General features: G+C 36.7%; 1 protein-coding gene across 2 annotated transcripts; it reads right to left on the bottom strand.

Moving 5' to 3' along the window:
• Positions 1-1,538: 1,538 nt before the first annotated feature.
• Positions 1,539-21,406, bottom strand: LOC103101192 (interleukin-18-like). Of its 2 annotated transcripts, none has more exons than XM_056794394.1 (5): positions 21,315-21,406; positions 15,758-15,874; positions 11,023-11,151; positions 3,864-3,997; positions 1,539-1,960 (listed from the first exon to the last, which is right to left on the bottom strand). In XM_056794394.1, exons 1-5 carry the CDS (start codon positions 21,355-21,357, stop codon positions 1,721-1,723), a joined length of 663 nt encoding a protein of 220 aa, XP_056650372.1. In that variant the 5' UTR covers positions 21,358-21,406; the 3' UTR covers positions 1,539-1,720. The 2 variants fall into 2 exon arrangements, with proteins under 2 accessions (XP_056650372.1, XP_056650373.1); XM_056794395.1 differs by lacking the exon at positions 21,315-21,406 and adding an exon at positions 20,437-20,540.
• Positions 21,407-22,037: the final 631 nt, after the last annotated feature.

The raw sequence follows: 22,037 nt of genomic DNA, 5'->3' as shown, positions 1-22,037 counted from the left end.
TCATACAATGGGTTTGAGCTCATGCTCCATTATGGAGCACATTATGCTTTAGGAAAGGGAAGAGGGATATTGGAGTGGAAGACCATTGGATTTTTACACATAAGACAAATATTAAAGACTTAACTGTGATTCTGACTAGTTCTGTTACCATGGACAAGTTTCATTACTTTTTTGAAGCCTTAGTTTCTTCATTTGTAAAATGAATATAATAATATATATTTTGACCTGTCTTAGAGGATTGTTGTGACAAAAGTACCTTGTAAACCATAAGGCTGTATGCAGGTCTATGTATGTATCTATGTATGTGTATATATGAACTCTTAATTATGTTGTTTGAAGTATGACTGATGCCTCATTGAAATGTCAACTTCTTTGTTAGATTGTAAGGTCCTTGCGGGCAGAGACTATTTTACTTTTGACTTGCTATTCTTAGAGTTTACCTGGTGTGTTACCTGGTACTCTGTTGTTTCAATCATGCCTGAGATTCGTCGTGACCCCATTTGGGATTTTCTTGGCAGAGATCCTGGAGTGACTTGCCATTTACTTCTCTAGCTCATGTTATAGATGAGGAATCTGAAGCAATTAAGCAGCTTGGCCAGGGTCCCACAGCTGGTAAATGTCTAAGGCCAGATCTGAATCCAGGACCTCCCAACTCCTGGCACTCCATCTACTAAGCCACCTCGCTGCCCCTGTATATAGTAGGCACTTAATAAAAGTTTATTATTTCATCAATTGATTATGAGGTAGAGATAATCATGAATTCTCAAGGACTGTGTCCATACAATATAAGTTCTGGTAGATTCTACCAAACTATCATGGTTTTGAGTGTAATCCCAGAGACATTCGATCTACTGTCTGAGACTGTCTTTGCTAAGTATGGAACACTTATTGTGGACAAGATGGTCAGAAAGTGGACAAATAGGGGCAGCTGGGTGGCTTGGTGGATTGAGTCAGGCCCAGAGATGGGAAGTCCTGGGTTCAAATCTGACCTCAGACACTTCCTAGCTGTATGACCCTGGCCAAGTCACTTAACCCCCATTGCCTAACCCTTACCACTCAGTATTGATTCTAAGATGGAAGGCAAGGGTACCAAAAAAAAGAAAAAAAAAAGAAAGTGACAAATACTTTGGCCCTAAAGACCCAGAGAACAGGTAAAATGTTGTAGGCTCTGCCATTCTCCTAGGCTTGATGTTGAATGTCATCTTTTTCAGCCATCCCAGGTACCTTTCATATTCCAAATTGCTGTAAAATGGAAGCTCCCTGAGGGCAGGTACTATTTTGTCTTTGTATTTCCTGTATTTAACACAGTACCTGGCACACAGTGGTCATTTAATAATGCTTACTGAATTGAACTGAATCCTTAATATACCATCACTCCCCAGCTAGTACTTTCAAGCTAACCTTCAGAGCCCTTCACAATTCAAATCTTCAGCTCAGATGTATTAGATTTATATTTGTAAATCCTTTCATTAGATTTTTATGGCTCAAAATATCACTATTACATCAAAGAAGATAAATTCAAAGCTAGTTAGTTGCTACATTTATTGTAATTAAATACATCTTATGGTTCTTTTATAGAGATCTTAACATATATTCCATTTATTGTGACCCACTTTCCTTAGAAGGTTTTTTATTGAATAATATTTTTTTTAACTAAATGTTATTTGATTTGGTTTTTGGTTGTTAAGAACCACAATGAGGTACCATTATTTTTAAGGTCTCATCTAGGTCTAAAGCCCTGGACATATTTCTTTATCCCACACTTATTCATAGTGAACGTTGTAGATGTTATGTCACTGTCGAGCTCCTTTAAAACCAGCTCATTGTTGTTGTCACACGCCAGGTAGTGTTCTCTATACACAAAAGACTCGAATTGTGTCTTTCGAGAGCCTTCTGGGTTTTTCCTTATGAACCAGATGTCCTTGTCCTTGTCTTCAATCTTTTCTGGAGGTTCACCATCCTATAGGAAAGAAGAAAGGAAAAACATCCCAGATATAGTGTTGGCCTATCGACATCCTTAGAAGTGAGCTAGGTGGCACAGTGTATAGAACACCTGGCCTGGAGGCGGGAAGACCTGCGTTCAAACTTGACCTCTGACACTTACTAGCTGGGTGACCCTGTTTGCCTCATGTTCCTCATCTGTAAAATGAGCTGGAGAAGGGCATGGCAAACCAGTCTAGTATCTTTGCTATGAAAACTCCAAATGGGCTCACGAAGAGTCAAACACAGCTGAAACAGCTGAATAATGACAACAAAATAGACAGCCCAAATGGGAAAAAAAAAACATGAATTTACATTATAAGGAGCTAGAAACTCACCTTAGAATATGAGTGGGAATATATTTATTTATACATGTGTATATCACAGTGTTAACAGCACACACACAATGTACATGCATAGACATATACACAGCACATACATGCAGCATATGTACATGTATACATATTTATGTATATACATTCAAATTGTGTTTTAAAATATTTGTATATGTGTGTGCTATTATCTCTGTGATGTTATGCAACCCTTTGAGATACCTTGTGCTACCTTTTTTTCCTTTAGTATATCTGCCTTGCTAATTATCTTTTATTTAACTCAATTCATTGAAAATTAACTTGAAAACAAGATTCATTCCTAAAAAAAAAACAACCTATGTTCTCATTCTCTCTGCAGACTAATAGGGCAACTCACTTTATAGGACAGTGATGGCGAACCTTTTAGTGACTAAGTGCTATGAGTGTGAAACCCCCTAACCCCCTTTATGATTATAATATATTAGCCTTTATGATTATTTTAATAACATAATCCTTAGTTTTGAGTTGAGTCAAATAATATAGTTTGCTTTATAAAAATCATAAACATTAGCTAAGAAAATTACATTTTAGGGTGGTAGCAAATTTTGTTTACATCTTGACCCTAAGCCTATATAACCCAAGAGTTTCCACTTGGCTCACCACACTCCCTTTTTTCATATAATAATATAGTCAGACTGGGGATGGTGGAATACTTTTTTTATATAACCAGATATTGGGACAAGGGGTGGAGGACTACTCTTTTTTGCATGACAAGATAGTCACTCAAGGGCTGACTCCTAGCATTTCATAATACTTGTCAGCAGAAGAACAACTAGCCCCCAATCCCTTATTGCAGAGGCCTAGGAAAGGTCAGCTATAATAATAAACATGTTACCACCCATAGTGATTTTTTTTTTACACTTTCTAGCTTAATCAGCACTTGCATCATTAATTAAGACCTGCCCATTTATTGATTCTATTTGCTGTCAGTGTGGTTTCTTGGCATAAAAAATGGCTCGGGGTCTCTGGTTCTGATGGGACCAGGGTCTGACTTTATTGTGAGGTGGGCCTCCTCTCAATATATCTATTCTTTAGCTTAGATTACTGAGTTGGTGTGATAAATTTTTGTCACAGTGCCCAAACTGAAACTCTCATGCTGCATATGAGCTCCCTGCCTTACCCCAGTCAGGGGAGGGAGGAAGCACTCCCATTGGGCTGCTGGGGCAGAAGGGTAAGAAATGTCCTCAGGCATGCATGGAGAGATGGAGGGAGCAGCCCTTTTCAGCAAGTGAGCCATAGATTCACCAACACAGTTATAGGTTATAAGTCATTATGGTTGGGCCAGTTGATTATCATGATGACCTGCATTTTGATAGTGTTAGGCCCGCCCCATGAAAATCACAGTAAAAGGCAGGTGCGTATCATTTACTGGCTTTGACAAGTACTGGTTGTCTTCCATTATTATAATTCTTTGTTTCTTGTTCGTTATTCTCTGGACATTGGTCTTAGACTCGGGAACTCAGAGTTATTTCTGTTTTTCTAGAAATGAAAATAAGAATTTAAGAGGCTTACCTTAAATTGAAGTTTTTTATTGCTTTCACAGGATAAAATGTAATTGTTGGATTTACCCTTCACATAGATGGCTACTAGGTTTAGTTTAAAACGAGAATAACTCTTTATCATAAATTGAGTCCAGGGTTCATTTCCTGAAATTAAACATTTAAAAATTAGAATTATATTGAGTAGAAAAGGTTTTATTCTTCAAACTGAATATTTAAAGATAATTACTAAGTCCTAACAGTAACCTTTTTTTCTTGATCTTACATTGGATCTTTATATCTGAGGTGGATTAGAAGATTATATTTATCTTGCATGTCTATTTCACACTTTTTAACATGTCATTCAGTATGCATACAAAAATTTTTACAGTCTATCCACGATGCTTTCTAACCATAACAATTTGACCTTGGCCTCTGCTTTACTTCCAAAGTCAGAACTTTTATGTGATACTTGCATTTCATAGTTTTTCTTGTTGAGACACAATTTGAAGTATTTTTTTGAAGTAAGCATAGTCAGGGTATCTGTCACTCTCCCTGTAAACCAGAATTTGTAGAGTAGAAAGCTCAGGAGGTAGATTTTTTTTTTGAGACATTTTAAAATTCTAGTTGAAGGCAAAGAACCATCTGCGGTAATTTTGCACTTCTGTTTGGCTGTTTTGAAAATTCTGTAGAAAATACTGTATATTGATGGGGACACAGAGGGAATGAAGGGCCTGGTGGAAAGCCACAGTAAGATCTTGACATGGAGAATTTTGCTTTATCTCTTCTCTAAGGAGAAGGATCTTTGGATTAGAAATAAGAGATAAAAAATTATAATTAAGTTGGAATTAAAGATCAATATAGGTAAGGCTATTGTTATGAGAGTAACTAGCTATTTTAGAATGAATAAATGAATGGGGAAACATTGACTAAGTGTTTACTATGAAAACAATCATATCTAGGATACTAGCATGGGTTTACTTAGAAGAAATATGTTAAACTAATTTTTTGACTAGGATAACTAGATTACTATACTAGGAGAATTCTGACCATAGTAATATTTAACAATTGTATGTCTTGCTGATTCTACAGCTTACAACTCTCCCTTACAACTCTCGTCTTCTACTCACTCAACATGATCTTCCTCTAATATAGACCTGTATCATCTTTTGCCTGAATTGTCAATCAGTAAACATTCATTAAGTGCCTACTATGTGCCAGGCACTATGCTAAGCACTGGGGATATTAAAAAAAGGAAAGAGATAGTTCTTGCCCTCAAGATATTTACAGTCCAGCAGAGGAGACAACATACAAACAAATACATACAAAGTAAGCTAGATATAGGATAAATGAGAGATAATTAACATATGGGAGACATTAGAATGAAGAGGTCAAGGAAGGCTTCCTGTTGACAATGAGATCTTAGTTGGGATTTAAAATATGTTAGGGAAGTCAGCAGAATGAGAGGAAGAGGGGGAGTATTCCAGGCATGGAGGATAGCCAGAGAAAATGCTTGGACTGGAGAAGTGGAATGTCTTATTTGTGGTATGGCTTAGAGGCCAGTGTCATTGGATCAAAGAGTACTTGGTGGGGAGAAAGATATAAAACAAGTGAGGTAGAATGAAGGGGAAGGTATAAGAAGACTGGAAAGGTAGGAGGAGGCTAGGTTATGAAGGACTAGGAATGCCAGAGAATTTTGTATTTGCTCTTGGAAGCAATAGGAAGTAATTGGAGTTTATTGAATGGAGAGATGGGGGTATATGTGACATGACCAGACCTGTGTTTTAGTAAAACCACTTAGCTGACTGGATATATTGGAGTAGGTAAAGGCTTGAGGCTTTTGTAATAATTCAAGTATTGAATAATGGAGGCTCCTCCTCATCCTTCTCATCCTCCTTGTCCTTGTTGTCCTCCTCCTCCCCACCTCTTCTTCTCCTCTCCCTCTTCTCCTTCTTTGCCCTGCTTCCCCTCTTCTTTCTCCTCTCCCTTTTTTCTCCTCCTCCTCCTCCTCCTCTTCCTCCTCCTCCTCCTCCCCTCCCCCCTCCCTTTCTGTCTTAGTAACAACTGTAAGACAAAAGGACAAAGATTAGGCAATTGGGGTTAAGTAATTTGTCCAGGTTCACATAGGTAGGAAGTGTCTGAGGCCAGATTTAAATCCAGGTCCTCCTGACTACAGGCCTGGCTCTCTATCCACTGTGCCACCCAGGTACCCCTAGATAATAGCTTCATAACTGTCTCTCATATATAACATATGTTTCTCTTATATAAACATAAATGTCTCTCTTTTACAGTCCAGCTTGCAAACAGCTGCTAAAATGATATTCCTACCCTTTTTCTCCTGCATATACATTACTATTGGGGTGTGTATGTACTTCTATTGCTTCCTATATACAGGAATTGCAGAACAAATTGTGTGAACTCCATGAATCTGGAGCTGCAGTACAAGTAGGACTTATAGACTTTTCACTTCATGACCTGAACCCAGGAAACAAGGTATACATAAAAAATTTCCATCATACTGGAGCAACTCAGCCTGCCTGGGAAGGTCCATTTCAAATATTGTTAACCACTCTAACAGCTATAAAAATTGGAGAAAAGGACTCTTGGATTCATTGTTCACATGTAAAGAGAGTACCTTCTATTGAAATGTACTGACTGTATCCTGTCACATGCTTTGGATCTAAAAGTCCCTAGACAAGTGGACACTGTTTTTGGGAACACATTGAATTCCTGAAATTTTATTTCATTATTGCTTTTATTTTTATTTTAAATAGAATATTTGATTATTTCTTCCCTTTATTTCTTGTACTAAAGTACATAATAATCAATATTAATCTTTTTTTGATTTTGCAGTAACATAAGTTAAAAAATATATGTGCTCTAATATTAATGCATACCCAACAGCTTTAGATTATGGAAATATGCCATTTATTGATAAATGTTATGGGACTATGATTAATGATCATATCTGATTCCAGGAGAAGGGAACAAATGAGTCATCATACAGTGCCAAGAAGCACAAGTTCAAGGAGACCAACCAATCTCCGTGGAATTGATGAGATTCTGTGCCAAGACAGAGGACTTGTTTGAGATTTGAGGTTGCGGTTTTTTGACATACATCAGATGCATGTCTTCCCCATACCACATTTGGATAAATACCAAAGTTTGGCTACCATCTTGGCTCCCTATCCCCAAATGTGATGGTAAAATCAGACCAGGGAAATGCATTTCCCTTTTACACAAAAATCTAGTCCTTTTTTCTTTCTTATAAAATGGCAGCTTCCTGTAGTCCTGGCTGATAACAAGTAAGGGCAATATTACTGCATTTTGTCCTACAGACTTGTGGGGTAGAAATTACTTTAATTGGACCTAATACAAGAGCCTATTATGAATTTATTCTCATTTACTCAGAAAATTTTATATACATAGATTTTTGATATTTTGATTCTGATTTTGAATTTTTTCTTTCTCCAAAAGTTAAATTTTTTTCTATTTGTTTTTCTTTTTATGTTTTTGGTTTTTCTTTTGATCATTGACTTATACATCCTATAACTCAACCACGTATCATTGATCTGGGTGATAGTCAATACCCTCCTCAGGGGAATTGTCTTTTTCTATGATTTAAAATGTTTGTTTGAGGAAAATTTCAGGGAAAGAAGCTTGCTAACCCCTTGAATCCAGATGAACTGTTTGGAGAAAGATGCCTATAAAAACCTACATTGCATCCAAAAATCCAGAATCAACTTTGGGGTGAAATTGATTGAACTGAAGGGGGTTGAACACATTTATTTTGAATGTACACTCTTATGCCACAGGGGACTGCTCCCTCATTGGCTTTTTGTCAATGTGCCTAGCAAACATTGGTTTTGCTTTCTCTCCCTCTTATTTCCCTCTTAGCTCAAACTATTGTAGTTTCCTCTTAGAAGGTACAACATTGTATGCACCTGTAATTAGAAGATTTTTTAGGGGTACAAGATGATTATGTCAAATGATCACCTGGGGAGATCAACCTCCCAAAGGATCACAGGGGAGATTGTGAAGATGGGATTAACTCTCCCCTGCCCACTTTTAGATTTAATCACCAGAAGCATATATATCCCCACATTTCCTTAAGTAAAGGGAGGTCTGCAACCCATGTGCTAAACTGGATGGCAACTCAGATACAACTGACAGGGCAGTTTTGAGAAAATTCTCAAACTGTGATTGGTCCACATAAAGTGGAAGGAAGGCACAGGAAGTGATGCAAAGAAGGGTCTTTAAAAGTAGTTGCAACTTCTGTGACCAGCTCTTTCTCTTTCAAACTTGGCATTGGAGGAGCTCTGGCTTGTGACCTTGAATTGTTTCTGGTAAGATTGCTCTTGGATTTTCCCTTTGGACTACCATATGGGTGAGTGACCTTCCTTTCCTGAATTCTGGAGAGATTAACACCAGATAGGCCTCTCTCTCTCAGAGGCTGTGTGGGTGATACCTCATTTATCTCTGGGCCCTCAGGCTGGGCTTCTGGAGCTCTGATGGAGCAAAGCCAGGTGCCAGAGCAGATATCTAGCTCATTATCTACTCTCTTTCTCATTTCTCTACTTTCATCCTTTCCCTCTATTTTATAAATAAAGCTGCTAAAAAGTCATTTGACTTGAGATATATTAATTTTGTTAACCACATTCTCATATATTTAGTCAAACCGTAACTTTTTTTAACCCTTATAGGAATAATCCATTTCTTTTACGTTATCAGTTAATTCCAGTGGCTTCCTATTACTGTTAAGAGCAGATATGAAGGATAGGCAGTTCTCAGATAAAGAAATCAAAACTATTAACAAGCACATGAAGAAGTGTTCTACATCTCTTATAATCAGAGAGATGCAAATCAAAACAACTCTGAGGTATCACCTCACACCTAGCAGATTGGCTAACATAACAGCAAAGGAAAGTAATGAATGCTGGAGGGGATGTGGCAAAATAGGGACATTAATTCATTGCTGGTGGAGCTGTGAACTGATCCAACCATTCTGGAGGGCAATTTGGAACTATGCCCAAAGGGTGCTAAAAGAATATCTACCCTTTGACCCAGCCATAGCACTGCTGGGTCTGTACCCCAAAGAGATAATGGACACAAAGACTTGTACAAAAATATTCATAGCTGCGCTCTTTGTGGTGGCCCAAAACTGGAAAATGAGGGGATGCCCATCAATTGGGGAATGGCTGAACAAACTGTGGTATATGTTGGTGATGGAGTACTATTGTGCTAAAAGGAATAATAAAGTGGAGAAGTTCCATGGAGACTGGAACAACCTCCAGGAAGTGATGCAGAGCGAGAGGAGCAGAACCAGGAGAACATTGTACACAGAGACTAATACACTGTGGTATAATCGAACGTAATGGACTTCTCCATTAGTGGCGGTGTAATGTCCCTGAACAACTTACAGGGATCCAGGAGAAAAAAACACCATTCATAAGCAAAGGATAAACTATGGGAGTGGAAACACCGAGAAAAAGCAACTGCCTGAATACAGAGGTTGAGGGGACATGACAGAGGATAGACTCTAAATGAACACTCTAATGCAAATACTATCAACAAAGCAATGGGTTCAAATCAAGAAAACATCTAATGCCCAGTGGACTTACGCGTCGGCTATGGGGGGTGGGGGGGGGAGGAAAAGAAAATGATCTATGTCTTTAACGAATAATGCTTGGAAATGATCAAATAAAATATATTAAAAAAAAAAAGAGCAGATATGAACTCTTCTGTTTGGCATTCGAAATCCTTTATCACATATCTCCAATCTGCTTTTGTAGGCTTTTTATCCATGACTCTCTTTCACACTTCTTGGTGCAGCTAGATTGGCTTTCTTATGGTTCCTCATACATTCCATTCCATTTCCTGACTTTATGCTTTTAAACAGGCCATCCATCATGCCCAGAAAGCATATTCTCTTTACTTAATTCTGTTTTTCAGAATTCCCTCCCTCCCTCCCTCCCTCCCTCCCTCCCTCCCTCCCTCCCTCCCTTCCTTCCTCCCTTCCTTCCTTCCTTCCTTCCTTCCTTCCTTCCTTCCTTCCTTCCTTCCTTCCTTCCTTCCTTCCTTCCTTCCTTCCTTCCTTCCTTCCTTCCTTCCTTCCTTCCTTCCTTCCTTCCTTCCTTCCTTCCTTCCTTCCTTCCTTCCTTCCACTTTTTCTGCTTGGTTCTAATGAATAGAACTAGGAGCAATGAATTTGCAATGTTGCAATAAAGGTTCATTTTGGTTTGAGGCCAGGAGCAAGTTCCTCACAAGTAAAGCATATGCCAAGTGGAAAGGTTTGCCTTAAGGAGATGGCTGGCTCCCTCTCTTTGGAAGTTTTCAAGCAGAGAATGTATGTGACTACCTGTTGGGTATGTGATAATGATTCCTGTCAGATTTGGGTTGGACTAAGTGGCTTCTTGCTTTCTTCTGAGTAAAAATTCTGTAATTCTCTTCTTAGTTATTTGGAAATGTAGAAGGCCATCTTATGAAGCAATGAGTTCTTTATCACTGAATGTGTTCAAGCAGAGATAATCATCAGGAAGGAATTTTAATAGAAGGACTTCCTGTATTAGGTAGACTTATGGAAGGTTGAACTAAATGAACATTTAGGCCTCTTCCAATTTTAGATTCTTTGATTATATAGGTATAACTATTAGAAATTGCTCTGTAAAACAACCAGAGCCAAAGCAACAGTACATAGTTGATTGGGTTATTCTGTATGTCTCCTACATAGGGGAAGGGATATGTGTGAGAGCTTTAAATTCTCAAATGAAGCCCTCAACAGGATGATCAATAATCAAATCCTACAATGACAAATGGATACCCAAATGGAGTTTGGTAGGAATGGGGTTAAGTTACACTTATTCCTGCCTCTTTTTCTTAGGTTTAGATCTAGCAGGACTTTGAGACTTAAATGACAAAATAGAATATGAAGACCAAAGGCCATTGGAGGCAAGGTGGCCAAACAGAAAGATACCTGAACTGATAATCATGACAATTGGATTGTTAATGCTAGGTCTGCTATTAAGTGCATATTTAACTTTCTGCAAGTCACTTAATGTCTTTGGGACTTAAAACTTTACATTTCTTTCAGGAAAGTCATATTTGCATTTGTAAAATGAGAGTTTGGATGAAGTATCTCTAAGATCCTTTGCAATGCTATGATTTTCTTGATTTTTACAAAACAAAAATCATACCAGGAACTTGATTATCAGTCATCTCCTCAAATTTAGCCATTCTTTTGTCTTCTAAGAAGATGAGAGTTTTGTTTTGAGAATTTTTCAAGTTGTAACATGTGGGATTATCAACCTTCGATGCTGTTTTACCTGTTTTAAATAAACAACATAGAAAAAGCAATTTATCATATCTACTAGTAGACCATAGATTTTGTTTTTTTCAAAGTGATTGATAACAGCCTCTAGTTACAAACTTGAGATGACCTGCTCTTTACCCTGTGTATATCTGGTGCCCACAGAGGTAGTTAGGTGGTACAGTGGTTAGAGTGCCTAGAGTTAGAAAGACTAGAGTTCAAATATGTCTTCAGATGCTTCCCAGCTGTGTGATCCTAGACAAGTCACTTAGCTTCTATCTGTCTTTTTTCCATCTATAAACTGAGGATAATAATAGCATCTATCTCTTAGGGTTGTTACGAAGATCAAATGAGGTATTAACTGTATAGTTTCCTCCATTTGCATTAGAGGTCCTTGAGAGCAGGAACCTTTTTTGCTATCCTTTGTATCCCAGGGTTTAGGGCAATATCTGGCACGGGGCAGTCATTAATAATGCTTCCTGACTGATTAAAGAATCAAAACCCAGTAATGGCTACTTGTTCTATGAGCGCAGTCCTGAAGGTGGAATCAGAAAAAAATGTGTCCCTCTGTTTACATACTCCTTCCTGTGTTGATGTCCTGCCTCCGAAGACAAATGCCAAATACCTGACTCTGTTTTTCTGGGCACTCCAGAGAGTATGGGATCTCCTACCTCATTCAAATAGCATGTAGTCAATTTAAATAGGATAGATTTTGAGAGTTGAAATTTTTCCAGAGCAACAAAGGACACTTGGCCCATAATCTGTTCTTTTCTTACCCCTTGCAGTATCATCATTTTCATACAGTGGGAGTGACAGTGAGACCATTTGGCCCACATCCCTTCCATGGAAGGAATCCAACCTCTCAAATAAGATCTGTTTCATAGAGAACCAGTTTTCCTTAAGGCTGAACAAATTGACAAGGGCATATAGGTATGCACTAATAATCAATTTCTCCTTTCTCTTTCCAGTTTAGAGCTAATATTTAGATAAACAAAACCATTTTTTTTTCTAGTTTAGGGAAAAAAAGTTAAATCTTTAATTAAAAGATACTTTTTTTCACTCACATTCATGCTTTCATTTCCTGGTTTCTTTCCCCATCCTATTCCATTTCCTATAACTTCTGTAACTATATACATTTTATTTTAGGGAAGCTAATCCAGAGAAGCAAATGTACCCCCCCCCCCATGAGACTCTTAGGTCTGTAATCTTGGGAAACTGAGATATGAAATTTAAATCTAGGCTTTTAAAAATAATAATTTTCAGATTATTTGCAGATCAGTGGAAATATCTATGAAACAATGGCTAAACGTGGCTTTTTGGTTGTGGCAAAGAATTGGAAATTAAGGGGATGCTCATCAATTAAGGTATGATTAAACAAGTTGTGGTATATGATTATGATGGAATACTATAGTATTATATATTGTGCTAAGAAATGACAAAGGAGATGGCTTCAGAAAACCTGGGAAGACTTAGATGAACCGATGCAAAATTAAGTGAGCAGAACCATGAGAAGATTGTACTCAGTAACAGCAATAATGTACAATGATCAACTATGAAAGACTTTAGCTCTTCTCAGCAATATAAAGGCCCATGACAATTACAAAGAACTTATAATAAAAAATGTTATCCATCTATAGAGGGAGAACTGATGGAGTCTGAATGCAAATTGAAGAATATTTTAACATTTTTTTTGTTTTTCTTTTTGGGTTATATTTTCTTTCACAAAATGACTAATATGGAAATGTTTTACATGACTACATAAGTATAAACTATATCAAATTGCTTGCCTTCTCAATGAGGGGAGAGAGGAGAGAGGGAGAGAATTTGGAATTCAAAAATTTAGAAAACAAATGTTAAAAATTATTTTTAGAAATAATTTGGAAAAAATAAAAATAAATGACTCAGTGCTGGGATAGAAGAAGACGGGGAATGAAAAGCTTTTTATACAGTCTTGAATGATAGTAGAATCTTTGCTGCAATGACAAGAACACCTTTTTACTTACCTTTCCAAATATAGATATCTTTCAATTTTATAGCAGTTTATCTAAGAGAATTCTAAACCAAAATTTCTTATTGTGTGTCATTTATTTACTAAAGAACAATAGATCTTAAACTTTTTAAAATTGGAGGGGGTTCATTAAGGATGCTGATCTCCTCTGTAGTTTTATTTTGCTGTCACCAAGAATTCCTAGGTCCTTCCTCTATTCTATATATTGTAGTTAGTCTCTAGGGGCATAAACTTTTTCAAGAAAATTGTGTCTCCAATTTTATAATAGAAGTTGATGGGGGTAAATGAGATTCACCTAAAAGGATAGTTATAATACCTTGCTTAATGTTGCATATTTTACAATTGTACCCTCTTATGGTACAATAAACAATGTGTTACCTTATAAAGAACAGTGGATAAAATAGACTTGGCATGGAGTCAGGAAGACGAGTTCAAATGTGACTTCAGACATTTACTAGATGTATGATTTGTCAAATCAATTAACTTCTATTTACCTCAATTTCCTCAACTGTAATATGGGGATAATAATAGCTCCAACCTCCTAGGATTGTTTCAAGGATCAAATGAAATAATATTTGTAAAGCAATTAGAGCCTGGCAAATTGCAGATGCTTAATAAATATTTGTTTCTTTCCTTTTTATTTTATAATGTAATGCAGTTTATAAACATTTACCTTATGACAATCCTCATGAGGTAGGTAGTATAGTTACAAAGAATACCTATAATAATCCATTAAAAAGAAGAGTTGTGAATGAATTCCATAGAATGCTTTTGTTTAGATTTAAAATAGATATTTTGAGGGGCTACATTTTTATTTTTTTTATTCTCAACTTGAAAAACATCAATGTAAGCATTTTCATATATACAGAAGGAAAAAAGAATTATACTTGAAATCATAAATCTCTGACTCATAGCTTACCTTAAATATATATATACACACATATATATGCATATATTTATATTTAATATTTAGCATGGTAGTTTCAAAGCTGTCCTGTTTATATGTGTGTCTACTTTTTCTATGTATTAAGAAAAGTCTGACTATGACCGTTTCTTTTTTCCTTTCTTTCTCTTTTAACTGTTTGTTTATTACATTAAAATTCCTAGAGTATCATTTACCCTCTTTTCCCTCCCAGCACTAAAGATGGCATCATTTAACAAAAATATACATGTATATATTAAATTCTGTCTTATTTATTTCTCTTTGTCAGTTCTTTCTCTGGAAGTGGACGTATACACATACATTCTCCAAACAATATTTATTTGGCTATATATAATGTCCTCTTGTTCTGCTGTTTCACTCTTTATAATTTTATGTAGGTTTTTCCACATTTAAAAAAAAATCACCTGCTCAGAGCAGGTAGGTGGCTCATTGGATAGAGAGTCAGACTTGGAGATGAGAGGTCCTGGGTTCAAATATGACTTCAGACACTTCCTAGCTGTGTCACCCTGGGCAAGTCATTTAACCCCAGTTGCCTAGCCCTTATCACTCTTCTACCTTGGAACCAATATTTAATATTGATTCTAAGGCAGAAGGTAAAGGTTTAGAAAAAAAATATTTCTTATGACACAATAGTATTCCACTTGTTTAGCCATTCTCCAATTGATGGACATCTCCTCAATTTCCAATTCTTTGTCACCACAAAGAGAACTGCTATGAATATCTTAGAGCATATACCTTCTTTTTTCTTTTTCTCTGATCTCCTTGGGAAACAGACCCAGAGACACTGGGTCAAAAGGTATGCACAGTTTTATAACTCATTAGGTATAATTCCAGATTGCTTTCCAAAATGATTAGATGAGTTCATAGTTCCATCAACAGTGTATTAGTGTCTCCATTTTTCCACATCTGCCACACTTGTCATTTTGCCCTTATATCATTTTAACTAATCTTATGGAGGTAAGATGATAATTCAGATTTGTTTTCTAACTGATCATGATTTAGCACATTTTTTCATACAGCAAGTTTGATTTCTTTATTCAAAAATAGTTAGTTCATATCTGTTGACCACTTATCAGTTGGGTCCTTCCTTCCTTCCTTCCTTCCTTCCTTCCTTCCTTCCTTCCTTCCTTCCTTCCTTCCTTCCTTCCTTCCTTCCTTCCTTCCTTCCTTCCTTCCTTCCTTCCTTCCTTCCTTCCTTCCTTCCTTCCTCCCTTCCTTCCTTCCTCCCTTCCTTCCTTCCTTCCTTCCTTCCTTCCTTATCTTCCTTCCTTCCTTCCTTCCTTCCTTCCTTCCTTCCTTCCTTCCTTCCTTCCTTCTCTTCCTTCCTTCCTTCCTTCCTTCCTTCCTTCCTTCCTTCCTTCCTTCCTTCCTTCCTTCCTTCCTTCCTTCCTTCCTTATCTTCCTTCCTTCCTTATCTTCCTTTCTCCTTCCTTCCTTCCTTCCTTCCTTCCTTCCTTCCTTCCTTCCTTCCTTCCTTCCTTCCTTCCTTCCTGTCTTTCCCTTCCTCTCTCTTTGTCTCTGTCTTTCTTTCTCTCTAGTTCTTTATCACTATTGCTAGTCCTAAATTCCTCTATTTCTTCTCCCTACCTAAAATACAAAACCATAATGTATATAGTCACACAAAACAAATCCACATATTGGCCATGTCTCAAAAGGTCTATGGTTACTTACCATTTAAGCAGTATGCATCATTTCTAAGTTCTTTCTTCATAGTGCTTGCATAATTACAGTCCACTTCTGGGGTACAGGCCACTTCTGGACAGTCAGTTACAGTTGTCATCTTTATACCTAATGAAAGTAGAGAATTTACTGTTGAAGGGAAATCCAAGTTCTTTTTGACATCTCATGTTGTCATCCAGAATATGAATTTTCCCAACTCATATTTTTTTATAACATTTCATCTGTTAGCACGTCTTCTTTCCTATTTTGGAGCTCTATTCTTTAAGGATATTTCTTATTCTCTGAGTTATATTGTAAACTTCCTGAAGGCAGGATTGCTTTATTTTTCTTTTTTGTTTTGTATTCCCAACACTCAGCACAGGGCTTTGCACATAGAATATAGGTAGTTAACTTACATATTTTTAAAAAAACTGAACCAGCACATCACCTAGAACCCTGGACATTTAATAAACATTTGTTGAATGCTGCGATCTATTGACTATTTAATTTTTTGGTTATCTGATGGATTCTTCCTAATAATGTGAACAGTCTGATCTTATTCTCAAAACTAAAATTCATCATGTCCAAGATAGTTATATGTTGTCTTATCCCCTTTAGAAGTGTATACTTTCTTCTAGAGCTGAACAAGACCATTTGTAGTATTCGTTTTTGAATGCCTGACTTTCCCTGACTTCCAGATATTAGTAATGTACTTTGCATACATCTTTCATTCAATAGATATCTGTTAAATGAACAAATGAATGAACCATCAACAATAGCATGAATGCATTTCCATCAGTGTGGAAATGATATAATAGTCTTTCATATTTTGATGTAATAAAGAAGTTAGTAAACAGGAAGTACTGGGTGCCTGAAGAGGGTGGATTAGATTCCATTGATGAAAAAGAAAGAAAAAAGAGAGATGAGACTGAACACAAACTTTAAACATTTCACAATTATCATATAAACTCAAAGTTGGAAGAGACTTCAGCCCAATTGGTATCTAAATGAACATATCCTGGGGTGTTGTATGTTGTGGCTCAAAAAAGAATAGACCTTTTTTAGACAATTTTATTTTATGCCAGGAGACAAGACAGGATGAAGCCAGAGGCTGTACTGAGAAATGGATACTGGACTAGAATTATATCTGTTTCCTTAAATATTATTAGTCTGGGGGAAGTAACTTTTAAGGTTCGTGCTAAACTTTTGATCTCTATTCATAAATGGGAAAAAGAACCCTCAATCTGTATATCCAAGGCTTGATACCCTTCCCACCAAATACCAGTTCCACAATGAACAAGCATAGCAAATAGCAAAGAAACACATTTATCTAAGTTTATAGCAAAACAAAAAATCAGAGAAAGTATATATATGACAATATATATAACAGACAATACAGATTGAAGGATCTCTACCATTGGGAGCAGGATATCTCAGTTGAATTGAGAGACAGACACAGAGAGAGACAGAGAGACAGAGAGAGACAGAGAAACAGAAAGAAATTTCTCCCAGGGGAAAATTCCCCCAAGTCTCTCAAACTGGCAATAAGGATGTAAGATAGACTGCCAGCTCTTTTTATGTCACTTTCTTTTCAAAATCTTTTTCTTCCTTCAGTGATCTGGAGGGAGGTTGAAATGGCCATTTTCTCTCCTAAAATTAGAAGCCTAAAAGCCCTAAAAGTCAGGATCTTTCTTCTCTCTTGCTCTTATCAATACGTCTCTGCTCCTTATGTAGGGCATTGATCTCCATCAATGAGGAGAGAGCCCCATACCAATGCATTTTGGAGCTTGAGTTACAGAAGAATTCATGCTATGATGTTCCAGACAAATGGCCATCCATGCTCTGTTTGAATGCTTCCAAGTGATGAAGAATGTACTTCTTTCCCAGGCAGCTCTTTCCCTCTTGGGATAGCTCCAATTCTTGGAAGTTCATCTTTAAATCAAGTCAATGTTTACTCCTCCACAATTTCTTCCCTAATTTATCTTATTTTTTACCTCTGGGAAAAGCAAAACAAATTTATAATAGTTTCTCTTGAGTATGGTAGTACTTCAAATACTTTTAGAGAACTCTTATGCTTCTCCTGAACCAGCCCCATTTCCTATAACTGATTTTTATATGGCACGATGTCCAGTCCCTTTACCATTCTAGCCATCATTCTTTGAATGTTGTCCTCCTTGTCAAAGTCCTTAATAAATGTGATGACTAGACACAATGGTGGTCTAAATAGCACTGAGTACAATAGCATTCTGACTTCCCTACTTCTAAGTGCTCTGCTTGTCTTAATGTAGCTTAAGAGGTTATTGAGTTTTTTGACTTCCTTTTCAATGCTTGCCGTCCATTAACACCTCTAAGACTTTTTCTTGTGAACAGCTGTACATAGGCTGCCTCTGTTTATCTTTTCTTTTCTGTGCAGATAAATAGAAGCCGTGGCCAAAGGTCCTTCATATATTCCATGATTGTGAAGCATCCCTTGCATGCCTGTCCACTGCAGTAGCCCATCCTGACCTGCCCCCTTCTATTCTACCCCAGTGTGTTCCCCTATGCTTACTGATTCTCCATCAAGCCTAATTTAAAGGTTTTTTTAAAAGAAAAGAATCCTGAACTTACCAAATAAAATGGGTTTTTATATAAAGCAGAACAGAAAAAGATGATTGCAGAAAAAATAGTAGATTTTATATATATAGGCATATGTGTTAGTCAGTGAGGTGGTGCAGTGAATAGGTTCCAGGCCTGGAGTTAGGAAGATTCATCTCCTTGAGTTCAAATTGGCCTCAGACACTTACTAGCTGTGTGATCCTGGGCAAGTTACTTAGCCCTATTTGCCTCAGTTTCCTCATCTTTAAAATGAGCCAGCAAAGGAAATAGCAAACCATTCCAAATTTTTTATCAAGAAAACCCCAAATGGGATCATAAAGAGCTGGACATGACTGAAAATGACTGAACAACCACAAAACATTTGTGTGTATGTGTATTAATCTTGTTTTATATATAAAAAGCTTTTGATAAGTTTAAGCTGATGCTTTCAATGCTTACTTGTGCTATGTTCTAGCTTTCCTTCTGCTTCTTTATATTTTAAAACAAGATATATCAGTGACTCTTTCTTTTTTGCTATTATTTTTTTAACATCCTTCTCTCTCTCCATTTCCCCACCCCCATTGGAAAAGAAAGCAAGAAAAGCAAAGTCCTTGTTGCAAATATGAATAGTCGAGCAAACCAAATCCCACATTGACCATGCCCGAAAATGTATGTCTTATTTTATATATTGTATCCATCACTTCTCTGGCAAGAGGTAAGTAGCAAGTTTCACATCAGTCCTCTAGAATTTCATTCAGACATTGATTAAAGTTCTCAATTCTTTCAAAACTTTTTTTCCTTTGTAACCTTCTTGTTATTATATAAATTATTCTCCTGTTACTCATTTAACTCTGCATTAGTTTATTTAAGTCTTCCCAAGATTCCCTGAAAATATTTTTCATCATTTCTTTTGTCAAAATGATATTCTGTTATATTTATATGCCATAATTTGTTCAGCTCTTCCCTATTAGATACATTCCCTTAGTTTTCAGTTCTTTGCTATTATAAAACAAACTACTAGAAACAATTTTGTACATATGAGTCTTTTGCATCTCTCTTTCATTTGGATCAAAGAATATGTGCAGTTTGGTGACTTCAGGGGCATAGTTCCAAAATGATTTTCAGAACAGTTAGACCAATTCACAGCTCCACCAAAAATGTATTAGTGTATCTGTTTTCTTGTAACCTATCCAACAATTGTCATTTTTTTTGTTTTCTTTGCCAATTGGATGCATATGAAGTTGAACCTCAGAGTTTGCAAAGCTTTAATTTCTCAAATAATTAGTGGTTTGGAAATGCAATTAAAAATTACCAGTCTTGTGTCACATTCTTTCTCAGGGCTACATTCTCTTATGCCTTCCTTAGTAATTAATTGGACAGACCAATTCATAATAATGGGCTAATGAGAACTCAGAAGTTCTCTCAAGGGGCCATATATTTATCTTAATTATGGCCTTCTATTGACTAAACACCTTTCATTTGTTGCCTAAAAAGAGGAGTGACTCTCATGGCAGAAATTTCTTGTGGCAGAAATTCCAATTTAGAGAGGCGGGAGTAGTTTTATGCTCGTTGATAAATCAGGTTACTTAAGTAATTCTAAAAGATCACAGCTTTCTTTACGTAGGGCTGACTTTGTGTATACCTGTAAATATATCTATATCTATGTAAATATACTAATCAAAATACACATTTATTTCAGATAATCTCAAGAGTTAGAAGGAAATTCAAAGGCTACTATATCCAATCCATAATTGAAAAAGACTATATTCTACAATATCTCTAATAGTTGATTATACAATGATCGCTTTAGTACCTTTTGTAAGGATAATTTTAGTGTTTTGACTTAAATCTTAATAATTGGTCACCAGGGATGATTCCCAAATCAGCTGGGAATTATGGAGATTTTAATTAATATAGAGAGAAGGAATTAAAGAAAAGAGAGAGAGAGAGAGAGAGAGAGAGAGAGAGAGAGAGAGAGAGAGAGAGAGAGAGAGAGAGAGAGAGAGAGAGAGAGAGAGAGACTGCTCTTGCTCAGGCTGAGCCAGGCAGTAGTTAAAGGCCTTGGCCAAAGTGGCCTCCCTGAGCCTAAGGGAAAGGTTGTCAGTCTTTTCACTCACCATGAGACCGTCTTCAAGCTGGGTTCCAGTCCTCCACTGAACTCAGTCTCCTGAACTGAGTTCAGAACCCAATTCCACTCCAAACTGAATTGCCTCAACTGACTTTTTACCCCTCCTTTTAAAGAAATTTTCTCTTATGCCACCTCCCCTAAATTTTCACACCTACCAATCACAGTGGATGCTTTTTTCCCCCAGGACTGCCCATTCTTAGTTCTCACCATTCTTTAGTTCTTACCTTCTCTGGTTAGATTATATCTTCTGAGTACTTCACACTTCTTTGTTAAGCTTACCTTTTGTGAGTTACTTGACCTTTTTGTGATTAATTTAACCTTTACAGGTACTTAACACTTTTTTGTATTAGATGTAAAAATAGACTTAGCTTAAGGTCCTAGCTTCAGTATAAGGTATGAGTTAAGTACTTTCATTGTTCAATCAGGAGTTTACAACTTTATCTTCCCCTAAAGTATGTCTACGTATGGATAGAGTAATGTAAAGTTCCCAAGACATTCCTAATTCTGTTAGACCAAGTATCTCCATTGTTACAATAAGGAAATAGCTAAATCGAATCTTCTAAAGTACAGTCTGAGTAGTTTTTAAGATTCATACTTTGCTGATGAAAATCACCTCCAATGATGGTCAATGAAAATTTGACTCAAAGTCTGCTATGGATAGGAACCTATTTTTTTTTTGAGGAAGCTAATTCTACTTGTGGATATCTCTAATTATTATGAAGATTTTATTCCCAATCTAACTGAATACCAGTCTTCACCCTTTGCTCCTAGTTCTGTCCTCTGGGGCCAGGCAGAACATTGTCTAATCCATCTTGAAATATTTGGCCTTTACCTATTTTCTTATGTAGGTTAAAACTTCAAACTTACTTGAAGTGATCCTGCCATGATCCATTTTTCTGTCTCTTGCCATCTTGGTTCTTCTTTTTATATAGTCTAAGCTTATTGGCCTTCTTTTTAAATTATAGTGTCATAACCAGAGTGCTTCAAGTGGTTTCTGATTAGAGTAGTCTACTTAGAAAGGAACACCTGCTTAATTCTGGACATGATGATTATATTAATGTGTCCCAAAATGGCAGTGGCATTTTGGGCTCCTATATTACACTGTTGCTTCATTGAGTTTGTAGTCCAGTAAGCATCCCAGATATTTTTTTCACATGCCCTTGTATTTAGTCATGACTGCCCTTCTCTATAATTGTCTTGATGATTTTATCTTTATTTATTTTTATGTAGTTAGAACCAGCTCATTATACTAGCTTGGTGAGACCAAGCAAGGGCCCAACTATTATCCATGGAAAATCTTCCTCTCAGCTTTGTGTCACCTGCCTATTTGATAAGTATGATGTCAGTGTCTTCATCCAAATTATCAACAAAGGACCAAAAAGTAGATACATGGGGATCTCTAACGGGACTTCCCTATGACTTGGCAGTAGTAATTATTCCCCATTCTTTGGGTCTAGACATTCAGTATGAGCCAACTCTACCTATACTCTCTACAGAGCAGAGTTCCAAGAACAATGGTATAGAATAATCAAATATTGTTTGCTGTGTTATGCTGTGCCAAGTGCTTTACATAGATTTCATTTAATGATA

Source organism: Monodelphis domestica, chromosome 4 (assembly GCF_027887165.1).
Source record: "Monodelphis domestica isolate mMonDom1 chromosome 4, mMonDom1.pri, whole genome shotgun sequence".
NCBI lineage: Eukaryota > Metazoa > Chordata > Mammalia > Didelphimorphia > Didelphidae > Monodelphis > Monodelphis domestica.
Note: the sequence above shows the minus strand (reverse complement) of the source record. Positions and strands in the feature narration are given on the sequence as shown.

Coding starts and splice junctions, on each gene's coding strand:
- LOC103101192 (XM_056794394.1), bottom strand. CDS start 21,357: ATGGCAAGAGACAGAAAAATGGATCATGGCAGGATCACTTCAA. Junction 3,998..11,022: donor GACTGATAATCAAGTTCCTG/GTATGATTTTTG, acceptor GTTTAATTTCAG/GAAATGAACCCTGGACTCAA. Junction 1,961..3,863: donor ATAAAAAACTTCAATTTAAG/GTAAGCCTCTTA, acceptor TCTTTCCTATAG/GATGGTGAACCTCCAGAAAA.